A 22,422-nucleotide genomic window follows, 5' to 3' on the forward strand; every position below is an offset into this window, starting at 1 on the left:
CTTCTGGATTCTGAGCTGGAAACCGCCCGCGTGGCGTTGCTTGTGGGAATGGCCGGGAGCGAGTCATTGCGTTTGCGGTGCATGTCCCATCATGATAACACCGCGGTTATTTTTTCGATACCTCGCTATCTACATCGCTATACGCGAGGCATATATACATCAGAAACACCTCCATGGCTTCATCTTCGGCTGCCGCTATTCATCCAAATCAGACACGGGCGTCAGCTTGACCATCAAAGGCAGCTTCTCCCACACCAAGTAAGTGCCCTGCTTGTTCCACCAGTCGTTACCAGGATCATGCAGTTCCCAATCAAAGAACCGTACCAATTTCGCCATCGTAAGTGACATCTCCGCGTAAGCCATAGATCGTCCGATACAAGCCCTCTGACCGTACGAAAACGGCTGGACAGCAGATCGGTCATCATCCTTGAACTCTTCGGGTGCGTCATCTAGCCAGCGCTCCGGATGGAACTCACGAGCCTTCTTGAAGTTACGCTCAGAGTGTCCGGCTGCCAGCTGATTAACGGCAACAGCATAACCACCCGGAACCCATTTGCCCTCGATCATTTCGCCCTTTCCAGGAACGAAGCGTGGCAGTGAGCCTGGAGTTGGTGGGTAGAGACGCATGCCCTCGTTGAGGCAAGCGCGCAGGTACTTGCAGCTTGTAACTGCTTGAAGAGTCATGTCTGCGCGACTTTTGAACAGGCCACGTATCTCTTGCTTGAGCTTCTCGAGTTTATCTGGGTTGCGCAGGAGAAGGTATGTCAGGCCGGACATACCGCCTGCCGATGTGCCACTGCCGGCTACGATGAAGTTGGAGGAGAGCATGACCAGTTCAAGGTGGTTGAGCTTCTCGTCGTTCTCGAGGATGTAGGACCTGATCAGACACTGAGTCAGTATTGTTTCGACTGGGTAATGCGTCGATTGAGCTTACATGAAATCCTTCCCAGGGTTCTTGGCTTCGACACGCGCCTTCAACTTGGCTTCCGTCATCGCGATGTGCTTCTTCCTTGACTCGGTGACGTACTTCGGCGTCATCCAATTGAGCAGACCCATGAAGCCGTACTGTACGGCAAGCTGGAACCAGACGATAGCCTTTGCGCGAGCGAGGATAGCTTGGATCCATGGTTGCTCGGGGTTGTTGACGCAGCCTGATGGTTCGCCGAAAGCCAGGTCGGATACGATATCGAATGCGACGAGGTTGTACCATGTAGTCATGTCGACGGGTCCGTCTTTGCTTCGTTCCTTGAGCTTCTGGACGAGGTTATCCGAGTGGTCTTGGAAGTAACTTTCTTGTTCGCGCCTAGCATGAGATCAGTATTGTCACCCCATGCCTGGATTTCGATGAATAGACTCACAGCGCTCTCTGACTGAAAGCCGGATCGATAGCTCTTCTCAACCTCAAGTGTCGATCTTGATGCTCAGTCATCAAGCTACGTTGGCCACCTATACTCGCAGGCGCGATACCTCTACCGTCAAGAGCCTTCACGAACTCAGGGTTTCGTTGTCCATATATCTTCTTCCACGCTCCCGAAGTCGTGTAAGAGAGCTCATCAGGAGCGATGCGCACAACAGGACCGTATTTGTCGTGAAGCTCGCGGATCTTCCAGCTGATCCGTCCCTTCATGTTTGCGCGATTCCATGGTAGACGAGAGATGGCCCAGAGCTTCGGCCCCGGATAGCCAGCTAGAGGGCTGAGGTAGAGATTGTATACGACCTTGAAGAAGACGTGAAGCAGGATCTGGTAATCTTTGTGAGATGATTCAGAAGCCAAGTTGGGACTTGCGTGAACTTACGAGCACGAAGATACCGACGGTAATGTTTCGCAATGTCAGTGGTCGTGCTTGGCGCAATTGTTGCCACAGGCTATCTGGTATGAAAGCAGCGGCCATGATGTTGTGAAGTTGCCAGACTGTGACGAAACTCAGAGCCAGCGGTTCGAGAGCCGGGAGATGGACAGCTCAGTCTTCTCCAGCTCATCACCCCATTGAATGCTCACAATGCCGGAGGCATCTATCCCGACGTGTTCGATCCATGCGGCATCTGGCAAAAACCTCCAATTCCATTACTATCGCCAAACGTCGCACCTGCCGACCGATGGTGCAGACCAGAAGTAGCCAATTGCATCCCCTCAATTACGCACGCTCTGCTACAGTTGGTGTTTAAAGAGACTGAAGTTTTCCGCGGTGAAGACACGAAGGTGAGCTCAGGTGACCCGGACTTTCATTCGGCCCTTGGTTGTCGGGCCGATCCTGTCTCCGAAATGGCTTGCAGATAGTCGGCTGTGCGTATGCGATTGTGGATACTGGCGGGAAACATGGGTTTTCCAGCAGTGCGCAAACGATTATGTGCAGCTGGGCCACGTGTTTGGGGTGAATGGTGAAAGCTTGACCACGGGTACGGAGAAAAATGACTCGTGATTACTACCCGGCAATGCAGTGTAAGATAGAGCATTTCTATACCCCTGTTGATCTAGAAGTATGCCAGTTCCTCTTGCGTAGCCTCCAGCACGCCGTATCGTTGGGTTGCTGGCCTGTCAATGTGTCGAAGAGATGGGCTGTGATGACGAGCTGGTTGTCTGTGGGTAGCTGAGCATCTCGTTGTACGAAACACCATCTCTTTTCGGTCTTGACGTCTCTCTTTGGTATCGCCAGTTCACGTGGTGACATCTTTATCACCAAAAAACATGGATAGTCAACATGGCTCCGACGACGTGCTTGCCTCATCGGCAAAGACAATCCGTGCCGAGCTTCAAGAGAAGCTTTCCAGCGAAGCGCGAATTCATCTTCCGTTCGACATGGACAAAACGGGCTTCGACAAGGGCAACCTTCGCTTCACTCAGTACGAGCGCCCAACATACCTCGCTATCGTCGAGCCAGGTTGTGAAAACGATGTAGTTGAGGTCGTCAAATATGCGCGGGAGAAGGGTATTCCATTCACACCCCGTGGTGGCCACCATGCAGTCACTACCACGATGAGACATTTCAAGAACGGTATATGTATCAACATGCGCCCACTCAACCACATGCGATGGGACGCTGAGAAACGGCATGTTACCGCCGGTGGTGGAGCGGTCACTGATGAGTTCGTGCGCTTCGTGCATGATTTGGGTATGGAAGTCAGTAAGTGTAACAGCATCTTCGCTGAGAGTGAAAGTACTTACAAAGCTGGTAGATGTAGGGTCGTGTCCTACGACTGGTGTTATTGGCGTAGCGTTTGGTGCAGGGCTTGGCCGTTTACAAGGCAAATATGGCTTTCTAAACGACAACATGGTGTCTTGCAAGCTCGTGCTCGCCGATGGAAGCGTAGTGGTTGCATCCAAGGACTCGCATCCGGAATTGTTCTGGGCGATTCGTGGCGCAGGCCACAATTTTGGCATTGCAGTCGAGGTCACGTTTCAGGTCTATCCGCAGCCGCACGGAGGTATACACCATACTTGGGATCTGGAGTATACATTGGATCAGTGCGATGCGGTGTTTGAGACGCTGAATAGCGTCTATGAGACTATGCCGGCTGATTTGGCAATCTTCGTCCTATGGTTGCGCCAGAGCAGCGGTCGCAAAGTAGGTCGCTTAACGAGTAAGGCATCCACGCTGCTAACAAGGCCCAGCACATCATTCTCATCAACCTAGTCTGGTCTGGTCCAGCTGCGGGTGCAGACCCCTATGTGCAACGCTTCGAGTCCCTGGGCCCAGTCTTGATCACCGGGCGGAAGTCCGTGTCATGGCCAGAGCTACCGTTCACCACCTACAAAGAGATAAACAAGCTCTTTTGCAATCCCGAAGTCTGGCTCCGAGGCCCCTATAAGATGATGGGGGCCGCCTGTGTCGATAAGTTCGACCTCAAGACGACACGCGAGTTCTTTGAGAGTGTCAAAGCTATGAGTGAGGAATGGGAGGACCGCGGTTGGTTCAGTGCCATGTTCGAATGCCTGCCTGACCAGCGTGCTCGCGAGATCCCCGACGATGCGACAGCCTTTCCGTGGCGCGGAGGTTCAAATCATTTCCTGTGAGTGTACCGCATTGGTTCTATACGAAGCAAGTTCTGACTTATGGGATGTAGTATGCTGAATGCGACACCAAAGCGACTGGAAGACCGCAAGGTTTTCGAGGACCATCTCAACTACTGGAAGCAACGCTTCGTCGAGACGTCTGGATACGGCCGTTTGCAACAGTATGTGAGCTATGGCAATGGCACGGCGACCTTCAAGGACCCGCCCGAAGCACTGTACGGCTACGAGCCTTGGAGATTGGAAAAGCTACGGCTTCTCAAGCAGAGATATGACCCTGACAATGCGTTTCGATGGTACCAACCACTCGTTGAGTCATGAGGTACCTACTGTAGATATTTGGAGCAGCATCCAATGTAGACATAGCTTACCCACGATTTTGTTTGATGAAAACCGTATTAAGCAACATGATCCTGCCTGCGCTTACGCGCGGGCCTTTGGACATGGCGGCGACACCCTTGGTGTACCTCTGAGCGTTTTGAGATATTCGATAGCTTAGCAGATACGATACCAACTCCCTGCTGAACAGTAAAACGCCACGTGCGTACACGTGGGCCTGAAGAGTGGCCTGTAGATGTTGCTAGAACTCCGAAATCTGGCCAAATCGCGGGCGCAATAGGGAGTGGGTACTCTGGCGCATCGTGACCCACGCTGGACTTCGAAGCGAGAACAACAGCAGTACGATCTGGGGAAACATCTGAGGCCGAAGCTAATAATTCTCCGATTATAAGGGCCTTCGGTGGGTCGAAAAGGTCTTGGGGAGTCTTGTTTAGAGTAGTGGAGACACACCTGAGTCGTGGCTTCGGTTACCCCGGTCGCCTTCAGATCTTGGGAAGATAGTCGAACACGTTCACCTGTATCGGGGAAACAACATGCTGCGTGCTCAAACAACCCAGCGGTATTGGATGGTTTCGTCGAGATGTTTGATCGGCTTCATATCGCTCCTGCCTAATTGCAGTGCAGATGCGTGGGCTTGAGAATGGTGATCGGGCCATTGCGACGCGAAAACTGTAGCATTAATAGATGAGAGTCTCATGAGACCCTTTGGAGATGCTATTTACCTGTAGCCTTCACAACAGGCTTTTACGATTGTTCTCCTCACATTCACCACATCGTACAGCTTTGTACTACTTCTCATACCCCTTCCTCTTCTTCAAGCTGTCACAATGAACAAACCAATCGCCATAATCGGTATCTCTTTCCGGGGCCCAGGCGATGCTCGGGACCCCGAAGCCTTCTACCGTATGCTCGTAGAAGGTCGCAGCGCACGCACCGAGATCCCCAAAGACCGTTACAACGTCGACGCTTTCTACCATCCTGATCCAGAACGGCTAGGTAGTATCCAACAAAGGTAGGCTCAATCTGTTGTCGTGCTCATGTCGTTAACCATACTAATGTGCTGTTGCGACAGACATGCGCACTTCCTGGAACAAGACTTCAAGGTGTTCGATGCTCCTTTCTTCAGCATCACACCGAAGGAGGCGAAGGCCATGGATCCGACGCATCGCATTCTACTGGAAGCCACGTACGAGGGCTTCGAAAACGGTATGCCGTTCCAGTTCGTTGGGTACATGTTAACGAAGCTGACGTTGCGTATAGCCGGCTTGACCTTGGAGCAAGTCTCAGGCACACAAACATCCTGCTACATCGGAACGTTCACAGCAGACTTCCCTAACCTGCAAGCTCGTGATAACGAAGGGCCTTCAATATACCGTAAGTAATCGAGTCGGTATAGTGCTGGGCCAAGCTAAGCCTTCTCTGCAGACGCGACTGGCATGTCAGCATCTCTAGCCTCCAACAGACTGTCGTGGTTCTACAATCTGCGGGGGCCTTCGCTGACAGTCGACACGGCCTGTTCATCAAGTTTAACAGCATTCCATCTAGCCTGCCAAAGCATCCGCACAGGCGAAGCCGAGATGAGCGTGGTTGGTGGTGCTAATCTCATGTTCGGACCAGATATGTCTATCCTCCTGGGCGCTGCCAAGATTCTGTCGCCTGAAGGCAAGAGCAAGATGTGGGATGCAGACGCGAATGGCTTCGCGCGCGGAGAAGGATTCGGCGTTACAATTTTGAAGGTGTGTACTAAGCGCTTCCGCCGCGGTTTCGGTATGAGGAATTTGACTGACGAGTGGCGGTATGTAGCCTCTAGACGCAGCGATCCGCGACGGCGACAACATCCGAGCAGTCGTGCTGGCCACGGCCGCTAACGAGGATGGTCGCACACCAGGCATTTCGTTGCCAAACAGCGAGGCGCAACAAGAACTGATCCGAACCGCATACCGGCAGGCTGGTGTGGATCCAGCAGAGACAGGATATGTCGAAGCGCACGGAACGGGTACACAAGCCGGCGATCCACTCGAAGCCCGAGCTATCCTTAAAACCATTGGATCAGTCGAGAACCGGTTGTCGGATCTATACGTCGGATCAGTGAAGACGAACATTGGTCACCTCGAGGGCGCAGCTGGTGTAGCGGGTATCATCAAGGCTGCGTTGACTGTTGAGCGAGGCATGATCCTGCCGAATCTCTGGTCAGTAGATCGCTGAAGCTCTCAATCTGCATATACTGATATCCTCCAGGTTCGAGAAGCTCAATCCCGACATTGATTTACCGGAGAATGTCAAGATAGCTTCCAAGTTGACGCCATGGCCACACAGCGGTCCTCGCCGCGCAAGCGTCAACAGCTTCGGCTTTGGCGGTGCGAATGCACATGTCATCCTTGAAGACGCGGCATCTTTCCTGTCACGACATGGCTTGAAAGGTCGACATGCGACAACACCACCCCTTCCCAGCCCAGGCAGCGTGCGCGTTGCTGAGCTCAGTGATAGTCCTAGTAGCTCTGCAAGCACTGTTGAGACGACCAGCGGAGACTGCAGCGACAACACGAGTGATGTTTCGAGCGAGATCTTGCGCGACCTTCATCCCACATCGAGGTTGTTTGTCCTGTCTTCCAACGACCAAGAAGGAGTCAAGCGCAACGCCGAGCGCCTGCAAGACTATCTGGCCTTGAAGACATCCACGGTACCTTCGTTCCTCAACGACTTGGCATTCACGCTGAGCTCCAAGAGGACTGCGTTGCCTTGGAAATCGTATTCCGTCGCCTCGAGCGTCAGCGGCCTGCGAGAGAAGCTTACGAGCCTTGCTCCAGTGGTCCGTTCCTCCACTTCTGCGATACCACGAATTGCCTTTGTCTTCACTGGCCAGGGCGCGCAGTGGCATGCAATGGGGAGAGGTCTTTCGTCGTACAAGGCCTTTGCTGAGAGCATGCAGAAGTCGGAGGCCATGCTCAAATCGTTCGGTTGCCCATGGAGTCTTGGTGAAGAGCTTAGTCGCAGCGAGGCTGAGTCCAAGCTACGTGAGACTGAATACAGTCAGCCGGCTTGTACCGCTATCCAGGTCGCGCTCGTAGACCTCTTGAGCGACTTTGGTGTTAGAGCTGTTGCTGTTCTCGGCCATTCCAGCGGTGAAATTGCGGCTGCGTACGCTGCTGGCTTCATCGACCGAGAAGCGGCAATCAAGATTGCTTGGTTGAGAGGCCAGGTCAGTAAGACTGTGTCCAAGAACGGTGGCATGTTGGCCGTCTCTGCAAGTGCCGATAGCGTACAGGATCATCTCAATGGCTTGAAGAGCGGTCGAGCAGTCGTGGGATGCTTCAACTCCACCAAAGCCTGCACCATCACCGGCGACGCTTCAGCCATTAGTGAGCTGGAGACGCAGTTGAAGGACGCGCAGATACCGTGCACCCGACTGCCCATGGACGTCGCATATCATTCGTTCCACATGGAGTCAGCTCGCGAACAATATGAGAGGGCTTTGGAGGGCATCCCACATGGCTCCACGGCGACCGTCCCCATGTTTTCTTCGGTAACGGGAAGTTTGATTGATCCTGCACAGATGAAACCCTCTTACTGGGTGGATAACCTCGTGTCTCCTGTCAACTTTGTCGCAGCTACCCGCTCCCTTCTGAGCCACCCTCAAGAGAGCAAGTCGCGCAAGGCCTTCGCCAACCTTTTCGTCGAGCTCGGCCCTCACTCTGCCTTGCGCAGCTACCTCCTAGACATCTTCGCCAGTGCGAACCGTGCTGCTGATACAACCTACACTAATCTGCTTCGCCGCAACCACGATGGCGCTGCTACTATGTTGGAAGCCATGGGCCATCTCTGGGCGCATGGATGCAAAGTCGATTTAAGCAAAGCCAATGACGTTTCTCCCGACAACACCAGCATGTTGGTAGACCTAGCTCCGTACGCCTGGAACCATAAGGCGTACTGGGACGAATCCCACCTCAGCCGGCAACACCGCCTTCGCAAGTCGCCACGCACCGACCTTGTCGGCTATCGCCTTACTGGAACGCCAGAGCACACATGGCGCAACTTCCTCCGGTGCAACGAAAATCCATGGATCCGTGAGCACAAGGTCCAGGGCGATATTCTGTATCCAGGTGCGGGCATGCTCGTCATGGCTATTGAAGCGGCGCACCAATTAGCGCAGGAGACCAATGCCGACGAAGTGTATGGTTTCGAGTTGCGCGACGTTAGCATCGATACTGCGCTTCGCGTACCTGATACGGAGAAGGGTATTGAAGTCATGACGCAGCTACACAATCGTCGTACTGGAACACGAGCCGCGCCGTCGTCCACGCTTTACGAGTTTGTTGTCTCTTCGTGGAGTGAGGAGATGAACTCTTGGAGTGCTCATGCTCGTGGCCTCGTCTCCGTCGTCTTCAAAGCCTTCTCTCCGTCGATGGAGCGTGAACTGGCGCTTGAAAACGAGCGCTACATGTTGTCACTTTCCAACGCTAGAGATATCTGCCAGAAGCCGGCACGAAGCTTCTTATACGACACAGTCGAGACGATCGGCATGCAATACGGACCGACCTTCCGCAACATGACTGAGCTGTATGCTGGTCCTAGCTCCAGCTATGGCATCATCAAGGTACCTGATACCAAGGCAGTCATGCCTAAGGGCTTCGAATACCCCTATGTCGTTCACCCTGCCACGCTGGACTCGGTCCTTCATCTTGTCTTTCCCAGTATATCTGGCGACGATCAAGCACTGAACGAGGCGGTCGTTCCCAGATCTTTTGATCGCATCTTCGTTTCAGCCAGGATCCCAAGCACCGCTGGTTCAGAGCTACATGGCTGCTCTTCCGCGAAGAAGCTGAGCTACACAACCTGGACTTCCAGCATCACGATGTCCGAGGCAACCATGACCGACCCTGTCGTCATCATGGAAGGCGTTGTACTGGCATCTGTTGGTGCAACCGAGAATGCATCGAAGCAGCTTGAGACGCGCGCGTCGTGCTTCGCACAGAACTGGCACGTGGATGCTGATCTCTTGTCGCCGTCTCAGATCAAAGAACTCGTCTACAAGCGCACGTTGAAGAGTAGAGACGACGATTCGGTCCTTGATCTCCTCGAGTTTGTCTGCCTTGTTTACATCTATCGCTGCCTTGACTGGTTTCAGAGTGAAGCAGGCAAGGCACATGTTCCGCAGGACGGCTTCTGGAAGTCCTACGTGGAGTGGATGCATGACACCGTGAAGCAATTTCCTCCACTTCCTGAAGATGTCGAGACCGAGATGCAGGCAGCCCGGAAACGCATCATCAAGTCGGAGAGCGGCGATATCACGGTGCAGATGGTGGACCGTATTGGGCAGAATCTTTCTCGCATCTTTACGCGCGAGGTCGAAGCCCTGCAGTGCATGACTGAGGGTGACCTTCTTTACTCCTTCTACCGCGGCGCTTTCGGTACGAGTTTCAACACCAACGTGGCAGAGTACGTCGGTCTGATCGCTGACAAGCAACCCGGACTGCGCATCCTGGAAATCGGCGCCGGAACGGGTGGTACGACGTACCATGTCTTGGAACGCTTGCGCAACCCCGATGGTACCTCCAAGGCAGCTCAGTATTACTTTACGGACATCTCTCCTGGTTTCCTTGCCAAGGCGGCAGACCGATTCGACAAGGATGCATCCATCATGCAGTTCGGCACGCTCAACATCGAGAACCCACCTACGGAGCAGGGGTTCAGTCCTGAGTCCTTCGACCTCATTGTTTGCGCCAATGTACTTCACGCGACGAAGAGCATCCAGGAAACACTAGCGCATTGCAAGTTGCTGTTGAAGCCAGGTGGCCGTCTTGTCTTGTCCGAGGTGACCATCAAGCGCATCTTCTCCGGGTTCATCATGGGGCCGTTGCCCGGCTGGTGGCTAGGAGAAGCGGACGGGAGGAAGGGAGGTCCACTCTTGGATGCTGAAGAGTGGAACGTCGCATTGAAGTTGGCCGGATTCTCGGGTGTTGATGTCGATATCCGCGGTGATCGAGAAACTTCCAAAGAGCCTGTCTCGCTGCTCATTTCGACTAAGCCCGAGACTACAAGTCCTAGCCTGCCTTCTTGCTTGGTCATTACCACTGGGACTGAAGCGACGGGCAGGCTTGCCTCTGCCATCCAGGGAGCATTCGCCTCTGCCGGCCATGACACAAGCATCGCCCAGTGGAATGACATCTCCAAAGCACATGTGGAGGGCAAGTATTGTCTTTGTCTTGCTGAATGGGATGACGCTGTCCTCGCCAATCTTACCGATGACGACTGGGGCAGATTGCGCGAAGTTGTTCTCTGGTCCCAAGGTGCTTTGTGGATCACAGGTGGCGGTACTCTTGACACGCCATCTCCCATGAAGAGTCTGATGGTTGGGCTTGCCAGAGCCATTCGCAATGAAGACGCCGGCGTTCGCCTTGCCTGTCTCGATCTGGAGGCGCCATCGACCATTGACTTCGAGAGAGCGGCACAGAACACACTCAAGGTCGCTCATGAGCACATCCGCGGTGACGGCACCGAGGGTGAGTTCGCTGCGCGTGGTGACATGGTCTACGTACCCCGCGTAGAGCGAACAATGGAAGTCGATGCTTCTCTGCGCAAGTATGAAGCCAAGGGTGATCCCGAGATGATATCATTCAAAAGCTGTGGACGTCCTCTCAAGCTGACTATCAAGACACCCGGTCTTCTCGATACATTCCAGTGGGAAGAAGACGAGACGTACCACACGCCATTACCTGAGGATTGGATTGAGATTGAGGTCAAGGCCGTTGGTCTCAACTTCAAGGATGTACTCGTGGCGTTGGGTAACCTGGCTGAGAACAAGCTCGGTGTTGACGCCTCAGGTGTCGTCACTCGTGTCGGATCAGCTGTCACAGACATCAAGGTCGGCGATAAGGTCATGACTGCATCTTGCGATACCTTCGCCACCTACGTCCGCTTCCCAGCCAAGGGTGCCATACCCGTTCCCTCTGGCATGAGCTTCGAGGAAGCTGCCTCAATGCCACTCATCTTCCTCACAGCCTACTACGCGCTAGTGACTGCAGGTGGTATTGTGTCTGGCGAGAAGATCTTGATTCATGCCGCTGCTGGCGGTGTCGGACAAGCCGCCATCATGATCGCGCAAGCCAAAGGTGCTGAGATTTTCGCTACGGTCGGCGCGGACGCGAAGAAACAGCTTCTCATGGAGCAGTATGGAATCCCCGAGGACCATATCTTCAGCAGTCGTGACACCAGCTTTGTCAAGGGAGTGCTCCGTGCCACGGGCGGCAAGGGTGTGGATCTGGTACTGAACTCGCTGGCTGGCGAGGCTCTTCGTCGATCATGGACTGACTGCTTGGCCAAATTCGGTCGTTTCTTGGAGATCGGAAAGGCGGATCTCTTCGCCAACACCGGTCTTGACATGAAGCCCTTGTTGGACAACAAGAGCTATATTGGTGTCAACCTGCTGGACTTTGAGAACAATCCGACACCGCGAGCAGTGGCGTTATGGCATGACACGGCGAGGATGATCCATGAGGGGGCGATCAAGCCCATTGCGCCACTCCAGATCTTTACCATGGCCGAAGTCGAGAAGGCCTTCCGTCATATGCAGGCAGGAAAGCACATGGGCAAGGTGGTCGTTCGCGTTGACGATGCAGACTTGGTCCGTGCGGTACCTCGAATTCCACGCGTACGTGTCCAGTCTGACGCGACGTACGTGATTGCCGGCCTTGGTGGCATCACGCGTGAGATTGCGCGTTGGTTGGCAGAGAAGGGCGCGAAGTACCTGGTGTTCCTCTCTCGGTCTGCAGCCAGCGGCACAGACAACAAAGCATTCGCTGCGCAACTGCAGAAGACGTACAGCGTTACGCCGCTGGCGTACGATTGCGACGTTGGCAACAAGGCCGCTCTGCAAGCAGTCCTGGATGACCTGAAGGCCAAGGGCTTGCCACCTGTCAAGGGCTGTGCGACTGGCGCCATGGTCCTACAAGACTGCCTCTTCGACAAGATGACGGCCGACCATGTACGTACAACGGTCAGTCCTAAGGTCCACGGTACCTGGAACCTGCACGAGCTACTGCCACGCGATATGGACTTCTTCGTTATGCTGTCTTCGCTAGCCGGTGTGATGGGTCATCGTGGACAAGGCAATTACGGCTGCGGCAACAACTTCCAAGACGAATTTGCTGCATTCCGGCGCAACCAGGGCCTACCCGCGATGACCATCGACATCGGCTATCTTCTGTCAGTAGGGTTCGTGGCTGAACACGACGAGTATGTCGACCACGTCAAGGCCATGGGGCTCAAGGTCATGCACACGTCGGATCTTCATGGTTTGCTAGCGACAGCCATCGAGGGCCCCTCTCGGCACCCAGGGCAAGTCATGTGCGGTCTGCCCTTCAATGAGCACGACGACGCCTGGTACTGGATGGCCGACGCGCGATTTTCTGCACTGCGCAACGTTGCAGCTGGTTCATCGTCCAAGGCTGGACAGACTATCTCGTTGCGCGAGGAGTTGACGCGATGCGGCACAGCAAACGAAGAGGCCGTGCAGCTCATCACGGCTGCCATAGTGCAGCGTCTTGCGAGCCTGATGATGATACCCGAGGCTGATATCGATGCCGGTAGGCCGCTGAGCGCGTATGGAGTTGATAGTCTGGTGGCTGTTGAGGTGAGAAATTGGGTTGCGCGTGAGATGTTGGTGGAGTGCTCCGTGTTCGATGTTCTGCAGAACATCCCGATGACGCAGCTGGCACAAAGCTTGGCAGAGAAGAGTAAGCTGCTCCTTGCACAGGCCTGAAGTTGTATGCACCTAGGTAGTATGAATCGTGACTGATTGCTATCGCATCGACCTTCGCTCTTGATGTTCGTGATGCTCGCTGACAACGAAGGACGAAGCAGCCACGCAAGCGGCTTAGCCACATCTTCTGATTGGACAAAGGCTGATCATAACGTCATGGACTCGTGGAACCGTTTGGTCGTCACCAACGCTGGGCCGCGCATTCGAGCTTGATTGATGTATGAGCTACGATGATGCCTGATCATTCAATACAAGATGCATTCAACGGTACATAAGTTTACCTGCCGCTCCACCTGGCAGATCTACTTGACCGGCTTTCTTTCCCGATCGACCAGTATAGCTATTGCACTAGTTCATCGTCGGACTTTACTACCAGCATGTCGGGCAACGTGGTCGATCCAGAGGCACGCGACAAGTACCTCCTGCAAGGTATGTTGCAGTGGACTGGAATCATTTTACGAAATGCTGATGATCTTTAGTGACGGCCGGACCATCCTACGATGCCTCAAAGCACGAACAGGTATCAGTCAACGGCGCAGAGCCCACACACGTCGAGAGTGACCTAGTTGAAGCATGGATACGCGTCCGAATCAAAGACTACCACGGCCTACCGCGTGGTTCGCCAGCTTCATCGTCTTATTTTGATCACCCACAGCATACCTCTGATAGATACTCCATCGCCTACTCATTCGTTCCCAAGCATGACATGCCTGGCTCCGATCTTGTCATGGGCTTCGATTACGGCCATTCGATCAAGCACCAGCTTCCACCAGGTTTCAGGTACGCAATGAAGATCGCCACGAGTATGCTGGATCCCGGGCTTTACTCAGATGCATACTCTGACGAGCCGTATCTCTACGGACCTGCGCTATCAAGTTTCTTTGCCTTCCGAATAGGAGATCGGACGAACGATGTGTCCGCACAAGACCAAATCTCAAGTCTGACCCAAGAAAGTGATGATGTGATCGAAGAAGGTGCATCGGGGAGTGGCAAAGAAGCGCGCAAAGCGTCGTCCATGCCTTCGAAATGGAAGAAGCGGCGGAAGTATTACCTCGATGAACAAGCCCTCTCAGCCTTTACGTTCGAGAAGGGCCGCATGTACCATGCCGATTTCTTCAACCCACATCTTGACTTTGCGAACTTTTCGTTGAGGCTCCCCGGATTCTCGATCAGTGTGGCCAAGTACGTGGATGAGAAGACGCATCATCTAAGATATGTACTTCGGAATCGGAAGACGGAGGAGGTACTTCTTGTGGTTTTCTTCAAGTTGCTGTTTGGAAAAGAATTGGATGATACGTTAGAGAAAGAGAAGAGGAGGGAGAGTGTGCCGCCAGCTGTGGCTGTGGACAATCAGCCGAAACCAGAGCGGACAGGCCACGATGAGCTGACGAGAGTACGTGCTGCTGAAGAAGCTGAAAGACGAGCTTCACAACCTCCTCCTCGGACGGGTCATGAGGAGTTGACGAAAGTTTGCGCTGCTGAGGAGGCCGAAAGACGGGCTTCGCAACCTGCACCTCGCCCCGTACAAAACGATAGTACGCCATCTTCTGCAAAATCTACCCGTCAAGAAGGTTCAGCGTCTGGAACAGCCGCTCAAGTCGATGGCGAGACACAAGGGGATCAGAGTTACATCGGCCAAGCAACGAGTGCTGCGACAAACCTTGCAAACTCAGTGGTGGCTGTATACGCGGCTTTGGGCTTCGGCAACTCATCATCCTCCTCGTCTGATTCTGAACCTTCAAGCCGAAGTAGTTCGGAGCAGCCAGCAAACAAGTCGATGGCAGCTGAGATCGACAAGATGGACGATGCAACGGTAGAGCAGTATTTGCGGGGCCGACACGGAAGTGTGTGATATTTTGTATACGCATCGGTTCTTGAGACAATAGCTAGTATAATCTTATAGTAATCAACATCTCAATGCTGCGTAGGTGTGTCGTCTTGATCTAACTGGTTGAATTTGAAATGAGTAGCACGCTACCTTAGTGTAATTGAGGCCGACCGTGGATCCGGATATGGGAATTCTTTAGCACCGGAGGATTGTGATTGTAACTTTGTCCGCGCCGTTTCACGGGCCATAGGCAACGCCACAACGCTACCGTATGCAGCGCAAGGGTTCCATGGATTTAGGTTCCGTATAGAGTGGTGATGGGTACGGATAACGTGCGACTGGACGATGTTTGGCGAACAGTCTTCTCGCATGTCGTTAGTTACTGCTCTGTCAACGAGAAGGCATCGCGACTGCTTCATCTGCGGCGCGAGCAATAAGCCGTACCGATATATGCGACGCGTGCTTCAGAACTTTGGAAGAAGACATTGCCAGAAACGTGGTGGAAAGAGTGATTTGAACCGGAGAATACATTGCGCACGCCAGTCGGAACCCAGCCTAGCAAGCACGTGCGCGCTCGGCCCCGCAAGCATCTCGAAGCCGATGAAACTCCGACCTTGTCTCCTTGACACACGCACTGCACCACCCGCCATTCCAACGGCAACAATACACGCCCTCCCAACGCGCGGGCGCACTCAACCAGCAAGTGCAGTCGGGCCTAAGCATTTCGATGCGCAAGGGCTTACCCTAGCCCATCGGCAGCATGCCTCCACCTGACAGATCAGCGTCTCGGAAACTGTCTCTTCCATGGCACTAGTCACGTTTTGACTCTGGCCTTGGCCCGTTCAAGCAGCCCAAAGCACCGTTGCTTTCGCGCAGACAGTGTTGCGGTCAGGTACGTACCTGATTCACCCGGCGTCAGTCGTCCCGCTCAGCTGCGGGTATCTGTGTTCCAGTACTCGATACCCTTGCGGCGCCCTTTTAGTGGCGCGGATTCATGCGTTGCCGGTGTGTATAGACTACCTTTATGTAGCTGAAAAAAGTCCTTCATTACGCCAAATGGGCTGGCGCCTTTTGCTGTACTACCAACCTTTTCACATGATCAGCTCTTCGACCGTCTAGTGTTTGTCAAGTCGGCCCGGAGGTCAATCTCAGCAACCATGATAAGCACCTGTTTGGACCTTGCGCTTTTGTGCCATCCTGTACTCGCTTTCCTCTCGATACAACGACCAAAGATGGCGGCTCCGATTTCGAAATGGCAGTACTTTCTCCTCAGCTTTCTTTCGCTGCTCGCTATTCGCTATGCGAGTACTACGAACGCGAGTCCTCAGGTTCCGGTCCTCCATGAAATCCAACAAGCTGTCGAGCAGGCTGTCTGCCAGACGGTTGACCAGCCAAACCCCATTGCGTCACAGTACCCAACAAATGCGACAGGAACGTTGAACGGCACAATCTCAGTTCTACCAATTTCACTGGATCTCGCACGCAGTCTCATCCCCTCGCAATACCGCATTCTGGAGCACGCATACCGCCATCTCCTCCCTGACTTCCCGGAAGGAATGTACCCAGCCCTTCTCCAGGCAGTCCACGACCACGGCGTACAAGCTTTCGGCTTTCAAATACCCGACTTCTCGGTACGATAATGCGCCTAACCTTAGATCGTGATCCGCGGTAGTAGTGCTAACTTTGACTAGCGTGGTGGCATCGAATTCCCATTCCTCGATCTCCTCGGCGACAATGCCACGTCCTTCAAGTGGACGCCTTCGCTTGTTATGTCGGCTGAAAATGTCATCGCTCTTAAGGGTGCTGCGGACTACGGGATCAAGACTTACCCGTCGTTGTTCGAGCCTGCTTGCGATGCGTACAGCGCGGTTCCCGACGCTAAGGAGCCTGGAACGACGTCGTTCGAGGCGACGAGCGCTGAGGCTGGCGCCGCATCCATTAGCACGCGGCTGTCACTCACGTCGGAAGAGAAGTACCCGCTGGGTTTCTTCATGAACGTCACCAACCAGGTCATGTTCGGCGACGGCAAGCAATGCGATAACATGATCCGTCTCTTCAACACCAGCTTGACGACAAGTCCCAACAAAATCGAGACTGTCAAGGGCACCGTCAAAGTCAGTGGTTTCCCACTTGAAAGCGAGCAGGAGTTTGAGTGCGCGTATGGCATCAGGTTTAGCTCGGCGTTCATCGAGAACAACTATCTGCCCTGCGAGAACTTCAGGAACTACGGCACTGCTTAGACGTTGATGGGGAAGATGATGTGTGGATTGCGCTTTTCTTTGGCGCGAGTACATGTTCTGAAGAGAGCACAGGATGTTGGGCGAATGCCCGCAAATAACGATACCCATTAAGCCACGGTGGCTAGCGAATACCCCCTTGGACTGTATATAGAACTCTAGAGGAATGCATTGGTGTATATACACATCGTTTGTCTCGTGCAATCGTCGACTTATCCGTTGTGGATGACCGAAACCCCAATTTGACATACTAATCAATCAAGAGCTGAGCGAGCCACATATATGCGAAGAGGCCAGATTCGAGCTGGCCAAGGTCATGACAACGAGCATGCAGAGATATGTCGAGATCCGCGAATTTCTCATGGTACGAATGCGGCTGACCATAGAGCAAGTGGGTATATTCGATGCTTCTACGACTTACCTCGAAATGCGTATAGGCCGGAAAGTCGGGCTTATGGTGTGAGTTTACGAAATGAATAAGCGGTTCATATCAGACATGTCATGACCAGGGCCAAATGTTGCGTGTCACATTGCAGAAACATGCCACCGAAAGCGCAACTCACCTGCGACAGTGTATAACAGGCGGGAAGATCCCATATCCCCCAACTGGCCAGCGATGGCACAGAAATTCCTTGACGGTGGTTAGAAGCATGTCAGGTGCATGTTGGAGAAAAGCGTACATGTTCTGATTGGACTGTCTCAAGCTCATACGCCCGAAAGGGCCTCCATAGTCGCCATTTGTTGTACAAGTACCGCCGAGTCGCGGTAGTCTTCGCATCAATACTGCTGTAAGCCGAACCTTTTGGGAATCGCATAGACACACCTTAACGCCAAATTCCGGGGATATTTACCAAGCGCCTCTTCTGCCTCCGCGACGACCTCCTCGTCCACCACGGAAGCCACCGCCGCCGTATCCACCACCACCTCCTCCCCAACCTCCACCGCCGCCTCGGTCCATGTCGCCGCCGGAGGGAGCGTAGGAATTGCGGGGTGGCTGGCGGTCCTTGAGCTCCTTGGTCAGGGCTTCGTAGGACTTGCGCATTTGAGCGTAGCCGAGATGCATCTTTCCGTAAAAGTGGTCTGCTAGACGCCGATCATTGTCAAGACGGCTGAGATACGCACCACATACGTCGCACACTTGAAGCTTCTGGTGACCAGACGGACCTCCGGTGTCTGACAGAGCACGCAGCTCCCTCTCGCGCTCCTCCTTCTCAGCTTTCTTGTAACGGACCTTGGTGAACTCTTGGACGGCCATGTTGACCATGCCTTCCTCGCCCATGATTTGGATCTCGAGCATACCGGCGTCGATCGATTTGGTCAGTTCGTTGATCGCTTTGAGCTGTGGCGCGTGAGCAGATAGTGCAGGTCCCCTGGCCGGGATACTTACAAGAGCGTTGGTCTGCCTGATCTCTTCAGGCGTCTTCTCCAGGCGGCGCTGGGCAGTGTCTATCTTGCGATTACAGCTGTCAATGTGATGCTGCATGTCGCGCATGTAGTCAAACTCGAATCCCCATTTGCGCTTCTGTTCCGCGTCTGCCTCCTGGTACTCGGTCCGGAGCGCCTCGTTGTGCACCTTGGAACAGGGACCCAGTTCGTTCTTGGTGTTGGTGAAGAGGTCGTGGGGGCAGTTGCCTACGAGGTAGGAGCGACAGACCTTGGTGTCGTTGATGTTTAGCTGGGGCGCGCGCTGGTCGGTTCCGCTCATGAGCTGTTCGCCCATAAGCTGCTCTGTGTCGCGTTAGCATGGTGTCGTATTAGTAATACTGATTCGAGGGAACCTACCAAGCAGCCTGCGCGTCTCTGCGGCGGCCATGATGTGTATTTATTAGGGATGCGCGGTTGGGTCGTGATGTGGAGAGCTGCAAGGTGAGTGACAGCCAAAAGAAATCGCGACCGCGGCAGTGCCAAGTATCCAGGCCGGGTGACCAATCACCGGTGGGGCGCCTTCACTCCACATGTCCGCCGCAACCCCAACACCAAGGGCCTATCGTCAGTCTTCCCGCTCACATTTCGCGTAGAAAGCGCTACGATGCTGCGATGCTCTCGTCTTTTTACTTTGTGTTGCTCAATGCCTTGATCGCTTTCGTCTCTGCGGGCGCCGACTACAGCGAGCGCCTCCTCCTGCGACCCCTTCCCCAGAACACCCTTCTGGCCTCTTTCAACTTCCGGAGCAACGAAAGCGCGACTGCATTCGAACAACAGAACTTCCGATACTTCCCGCGATCTTTTGGACAGATTCTGCAACATGCGCATACGAGGGAATTACATTTGAGGTTCAGTGTTGGAAGATGGGATGCCGAGAATTGGGGACAGCGGCCTTGGAACGGCGCAAGAGAAGGAGGGACTGGCGTTGAGTTGTGGGCTTGGGTAGAGGCTGATACTGAGGAGGAGTACGTTCTCTATGGATGACAGGAAGGATTCACGCTGATCATAGCAGAGCATTTGCACGATGGCTAAAGCTTACCAACGCCCTGTCAGGGCTCTTTTGTGCCTCGATCAACTTCATCGATGCCACCAAAACCATACGGCCCGTCATGTCATTTGACCCCGAAGGTCAGCACCGTAATTCGTCCAACCTCCACCTCCTCCACGGTACGCTACCCCACGAAGTCGTCTGCACGGAGAACCTTACACCTTTTCTCAAGCTACTACCCTGTAAGGGTAAAGCCGGTGTATCCAGCCTACTGGACGGACACAAGTTATTCGACGCTTCATTCCAAACCATGGCCATCGATGTACGCCCGACGTGCGAAGAGGGTAGCTCAAGCTGCTCAATAGAGATGGAGCAAAGCGTAGACATGGTCTTGGACATTGCGCGAGCCAAGCGACCCAGAGACAACCCTATCCCGCGACCTCTACCAATCAACCAGATGGAATGCGACACCTCCAAGCCATACAACGGGCACGATACCTGCTATCCCCTGAACAAGGGCACCGAGCCCGCGTGGACACTGGAGGAGGTCTTCGGCAGACCGCTCAGGGGGGCCTGTCCGCTGGCAGATCAGGCTGAGGGAGAGGCGAATAACGTTTGCATCAACTTGCCACCGGAGCGCGAGCTCGAGGTCAAGACAACAGGAGAGTTCACAGAGTCTAGACTGGCATCAGACACCCTCCGATGCTACAAGCTCCCCGTCGGCGAAGACCTCGACCTCGTCCTACCCGAGCAGAAAATGAAAACCGGTCTTGTCCGTCCCGATCCTCTAGTCTTCGCGGCAAGATCCATAAACGGTCACGGTCAGGAACGGGGTAGTACCCAGTCCGTCATCAAGAACCCGTCCACCACCAACGCTGTCGAGATAGTATACTTAGAGTCTCTACCCTGGTTCATGAAGCCATACCTTCACACGCTCCAAGCCCACGTCGACACCACGGATGAGAGCCCCATAAAAGAGACCTACTACCGTCCAGCCGTCGACCGCAAGCGCGGCACCCACCTCGAACTACGCATGGTCATCCCACCAGCCTCCACCCTCACACTCACTTACGACTTTGAGAAAGCGATCTTGCGCTACACGGAATACCCGCCAGATGCGAATCGAGGCTTCGATGTCGCACCTGCTGTTATCCGTATTCTGTCGCCGCAGTCAGGAGATAACAAGGGTATCTATGTGCGCACTACTTCGCTGCTTCTTCCTCTTCCAACGCCGGACTTCAGTATGCCGTATAACGTTATTATCTTGACTAGTACGGTTATGGCGTTGGGCTTTGGCAATATCTTTAATTTGCTTGTGAGGCGCTTTGTGGGCGTGGATGAGGTGCCTACTATGGGTGCTGGAGGGTTGAAGGGTATTATCCTGGGGAAGGTAGCTAGACTTAAAGGCCTATTAGGGATGGGTTAAGAGTTGGTAATGCATGAATCTCTTCAACGATGTACCCGATGCTGTAGCGCGTGTATGTGACTTCAATCTGCCTAAAGATCAAGCTGTTGACATTCAACGAAGCGGATCAATTACGCCAACGCCCTCGGGTTCATCAAGCGAACACGTAGCTGAGGCCAGGCTGAAAGCCTGCAAGGTTGACATTGTCGCAAGGCTGGGCTGATCCCCGCATTGCCGACTCCGATGAGTGGACGCCATCTGCGGCAGGCGCACTGCTGTGCTGCGCCTTCTTACAAAGTCTTATCATCTGCCCACTTTCCAGCCTTTCGTTCCGTCCCTCCTTCCATCTTTGTGTACGCCCGCCATGGCCGAAGTGGCCGGCACCATCGTTGGTGTCATATCGCTTTCCTTGCAGTTGTACGACAAACTCTCCGAATATACGAATGGTGTCAAAGATGCGAAAAAGAAGGCTGAACAGATTACCCGCGAATTGGACACACTGGTGGATCTCCTCGAGCATCTAGAGACCGCCACTAGCAGGATGGACCCTACCACACCTATCGCATTAGTCAAAACTATCATCCAGCAATGCGCACTCTCCATAGAGTCAATCAGGTCGAAAGTCGGGGATGATACTCCTTCGACGAACTCTAGCAGGTTTTCGACGCAGTCGCGGAAAGTGATCAAGCGACTGGCGTATCCGTTTAAAGAAAGCGACATCAAGTACTGGAGAGATGCTTTGAGCAGTATTCGACAGAATCTGCAGATCGCATTACAGGCACTAGAGATGTAATTGCTGCACCGGTGCGCCAACGACATGTCAGCTAACAGCTCCTAGGGATCAGTGGCAACGGAACTTCGCGACCGTGCAAGGACAGCTTGGTCAACTATCGCTGGATACCCAAATGATTCTTGATCAGCAGCAACGCGCTCGAAATCCCCCTACTCGTCACTTTCTTGAGCTGAGCCGGAGGTCAAGCACAGATTTCGCCACCAGTCGACGACAGTCAGGTTTCATGCAGCCATTCGTCGATCAGCATGATAATTTGCTTGCCCAGGATCCTCCAATCGGAGTTCACTTTCCGAGTTCACCCGCGACGGCGCGACATAAAGAGCTCTGCCATACACTACTGCCCATGTCTGCAGTGAGCCTCGAAGAGGAGACCACGAGTCTTCGAACTCTTGAGCGGAGGATGAGAACAATGCACTCCAAACGGATTGAGGATTCTAAGACTTTCACCTTCTGCACATGCCGCAAGCGCCGACAAAAGAAGCAATTCTCACGGTCACCGTTTGTCGTATCGCGGGACGCAGTGTACTACCACGATTCGAGTTGCCAATTTTGGACAACTGGAGGCCATGACACGACAATTGGATTTGGAATGATACTTTGCTACTTGGTCCTTGGCCTAAAGCTCCGTTTATTCATGCAA

At 53.8% G+C, this 22,422-nt stretch overlaps 8 protein-coding genes across 8 annotated transcripts; 6 read left to right on the top strand and 2 right to left on the bottom strand.

Annotated features, from left to right (window-relative positions):
• Positions 1-195: 195 nt before the first annotated feature.
• On the bottom strand, positions 196-1,892 carry ALT3 (Cytochrome P450 monooxygenase alt3; the record flags this gene model as incomplete). Its single annotated transcript, XM_049380519.1, has 4 exons — positions 196-877; positions 935-1,303; positions 1,359-1,741; positions 1,797-1,892. The coding sequence occupies 4 exons, from the start codon at positions 1,890-1,892 to the stop codon at positions 196-198; spliced, it is 1,530 nt and encodes a 509-aa protein (XP_049229794.1).
• Positions 1,893-2,686: 794 nt separating this feature from the next.
• On the top strand, positions 2,687-4,330 carry ALT4 (FAD-linked oxidoreductase alt4; the record flags this gene model as incomplete). The annotated part of the gene is made up of 4 exons (XM_049380520.1): positions 2,687-3,122; positions 3,214-3,563; positions 3,611-4,008; positions 4,063-4,330. 4 exons carry the CDS (start codon positions 2,687-2,689, stop codon positions 4,328-4,330), a joined length of 1,452 nt encoding a protein of 483 aa, XP_049229795.1.
• Positions 4,331-5,175: 845 nt separating this feature from the next.
• ALT5 (Type I Iterative PKS) lies at positions 5,176-13,106 on the top strand (the record flags this gene model as incomplete). The annotated part of the gene is made up of 6 exons (XM_049380521.1): positions 5,176-5,360; positions 5,421-5,554; positions 5,609-5,722; positions 5,774-6,084; positions 6,152-6,537; positions 6,587-13,106. The coding sequence occupies 6 exons, from the start codon at positions 5,176-5,178 to the stop codon at positions 13,104-13,106; spliced, it is 7,650 nt and encodes a 2,549-aa protein (XP_049229796.1).
• Positions 13,107-13,262: 156 nt separating this feature from the next.
• On the top strand, positions 13,263-14,958 carry J4E87_008939 (uncharacterized protein; the record flags this gene model as incomplete). The annotated part of the gene is made up of 3 exons (XM_049380522.1): positions 13,263-13,270; positions 13,459-13,535; positions 13,586-14,958. The coding sequence occupies 3 exons, from the start codon at positions 13,263-13,265 to the stop codon at positions 14,956-14,958; spliced, it is 1,458 nt and encodes a 485-aa protein (XP_049229797.1).
• Positions 14,959-15,738: 780 nt separating this feature from the next.
• On the top strand, positions 15,739-17,174 carry J4E87_008940 (uncharacterized protein; the record flags this gene model as incomplete). Its single annotated transcript, XM_049380523.1, has 3 exons — positions 15,739-15,747; positions 16,194-16,565; positions 16,626-17,174. The coding sequence occupies 3 exons, from the start codon at positions 15,739-15,741 to the stop codon at positions 17,172-17,174; spliced, it is 930 nt and encodes a 309-aa protein (XP_049229798.1).
• An 844-nt stretch (positions 17,175-18,018) lies between these two features.
• Positions 18,019-18,984, bottom strand: J4E87_008941 (uncharacterized protein; the record flags this gene model as incomplete). Its single annotated transcript, XM_049380524.1, has 3 exons — positions 18,019-18,510; positions 18,559-18,899; positions 18,954-18,984. The coding sequence occupies 3 exons, from the start codon at positions 18,982-18,984 to the stop codon at positions 18,019-18,021; spliced, it is 864 nt and encodes a 287-aa protein (XP_049229799.1).
• Positions 18,985-19,208: 224 nt separating this feature from the next.
• J4E87_008942 (uncharacterized protein) lies at positions 19,209-21,010 on the top strand (the record flags this gene model as incomplete). Its single annotated transcript, XM_049380525.1, has 2 exons — positions 19,209-19,561; positions 19,609-21,010. 2 exons carry the CDS (start codon positions 19,209-19,211, stop codon positions 21,008-21,010), a joined length of 1,755 nt encoding a protein of 584 aa, XP_049229800.1.
• A 343-nt stretch (positions 21,011-21,353) lies between these two features.
• J4E87_008943 (uncharacterized protein) lies at positions 21,354-21,782 on the top strand (the record flags this gene model as incomplete). Its single annotated transcript, XM_049380526.1, has 2 exons — positions 21,354-21,362; positions 21,405-21,782. The coding sequence occupies 2 exons, from the start codon at positions 21,354-21,356 to the stop codon at positions 21,780-21,782; spliced, it is 387 nt and encodes a 128-aa protein (XP_049229801.1).
• Between the last annotated feature and the right edge of the window lie 640 nt (positions 21,783-22,422).

Source organism: Alternaria ethzedia (genome assembly GCF_023757985.1).
Source record: "Alternaria ethzedia strain BMP 0044 chromosome Unknown scaffold_30, whole genome shotgun sequence".
NCBI lineage: Eukaryota > Fungi > Ascomycota > Dothideomycetes > Pleosporales > Pleosporaceae > Alternaria > Alternaria ethzedia.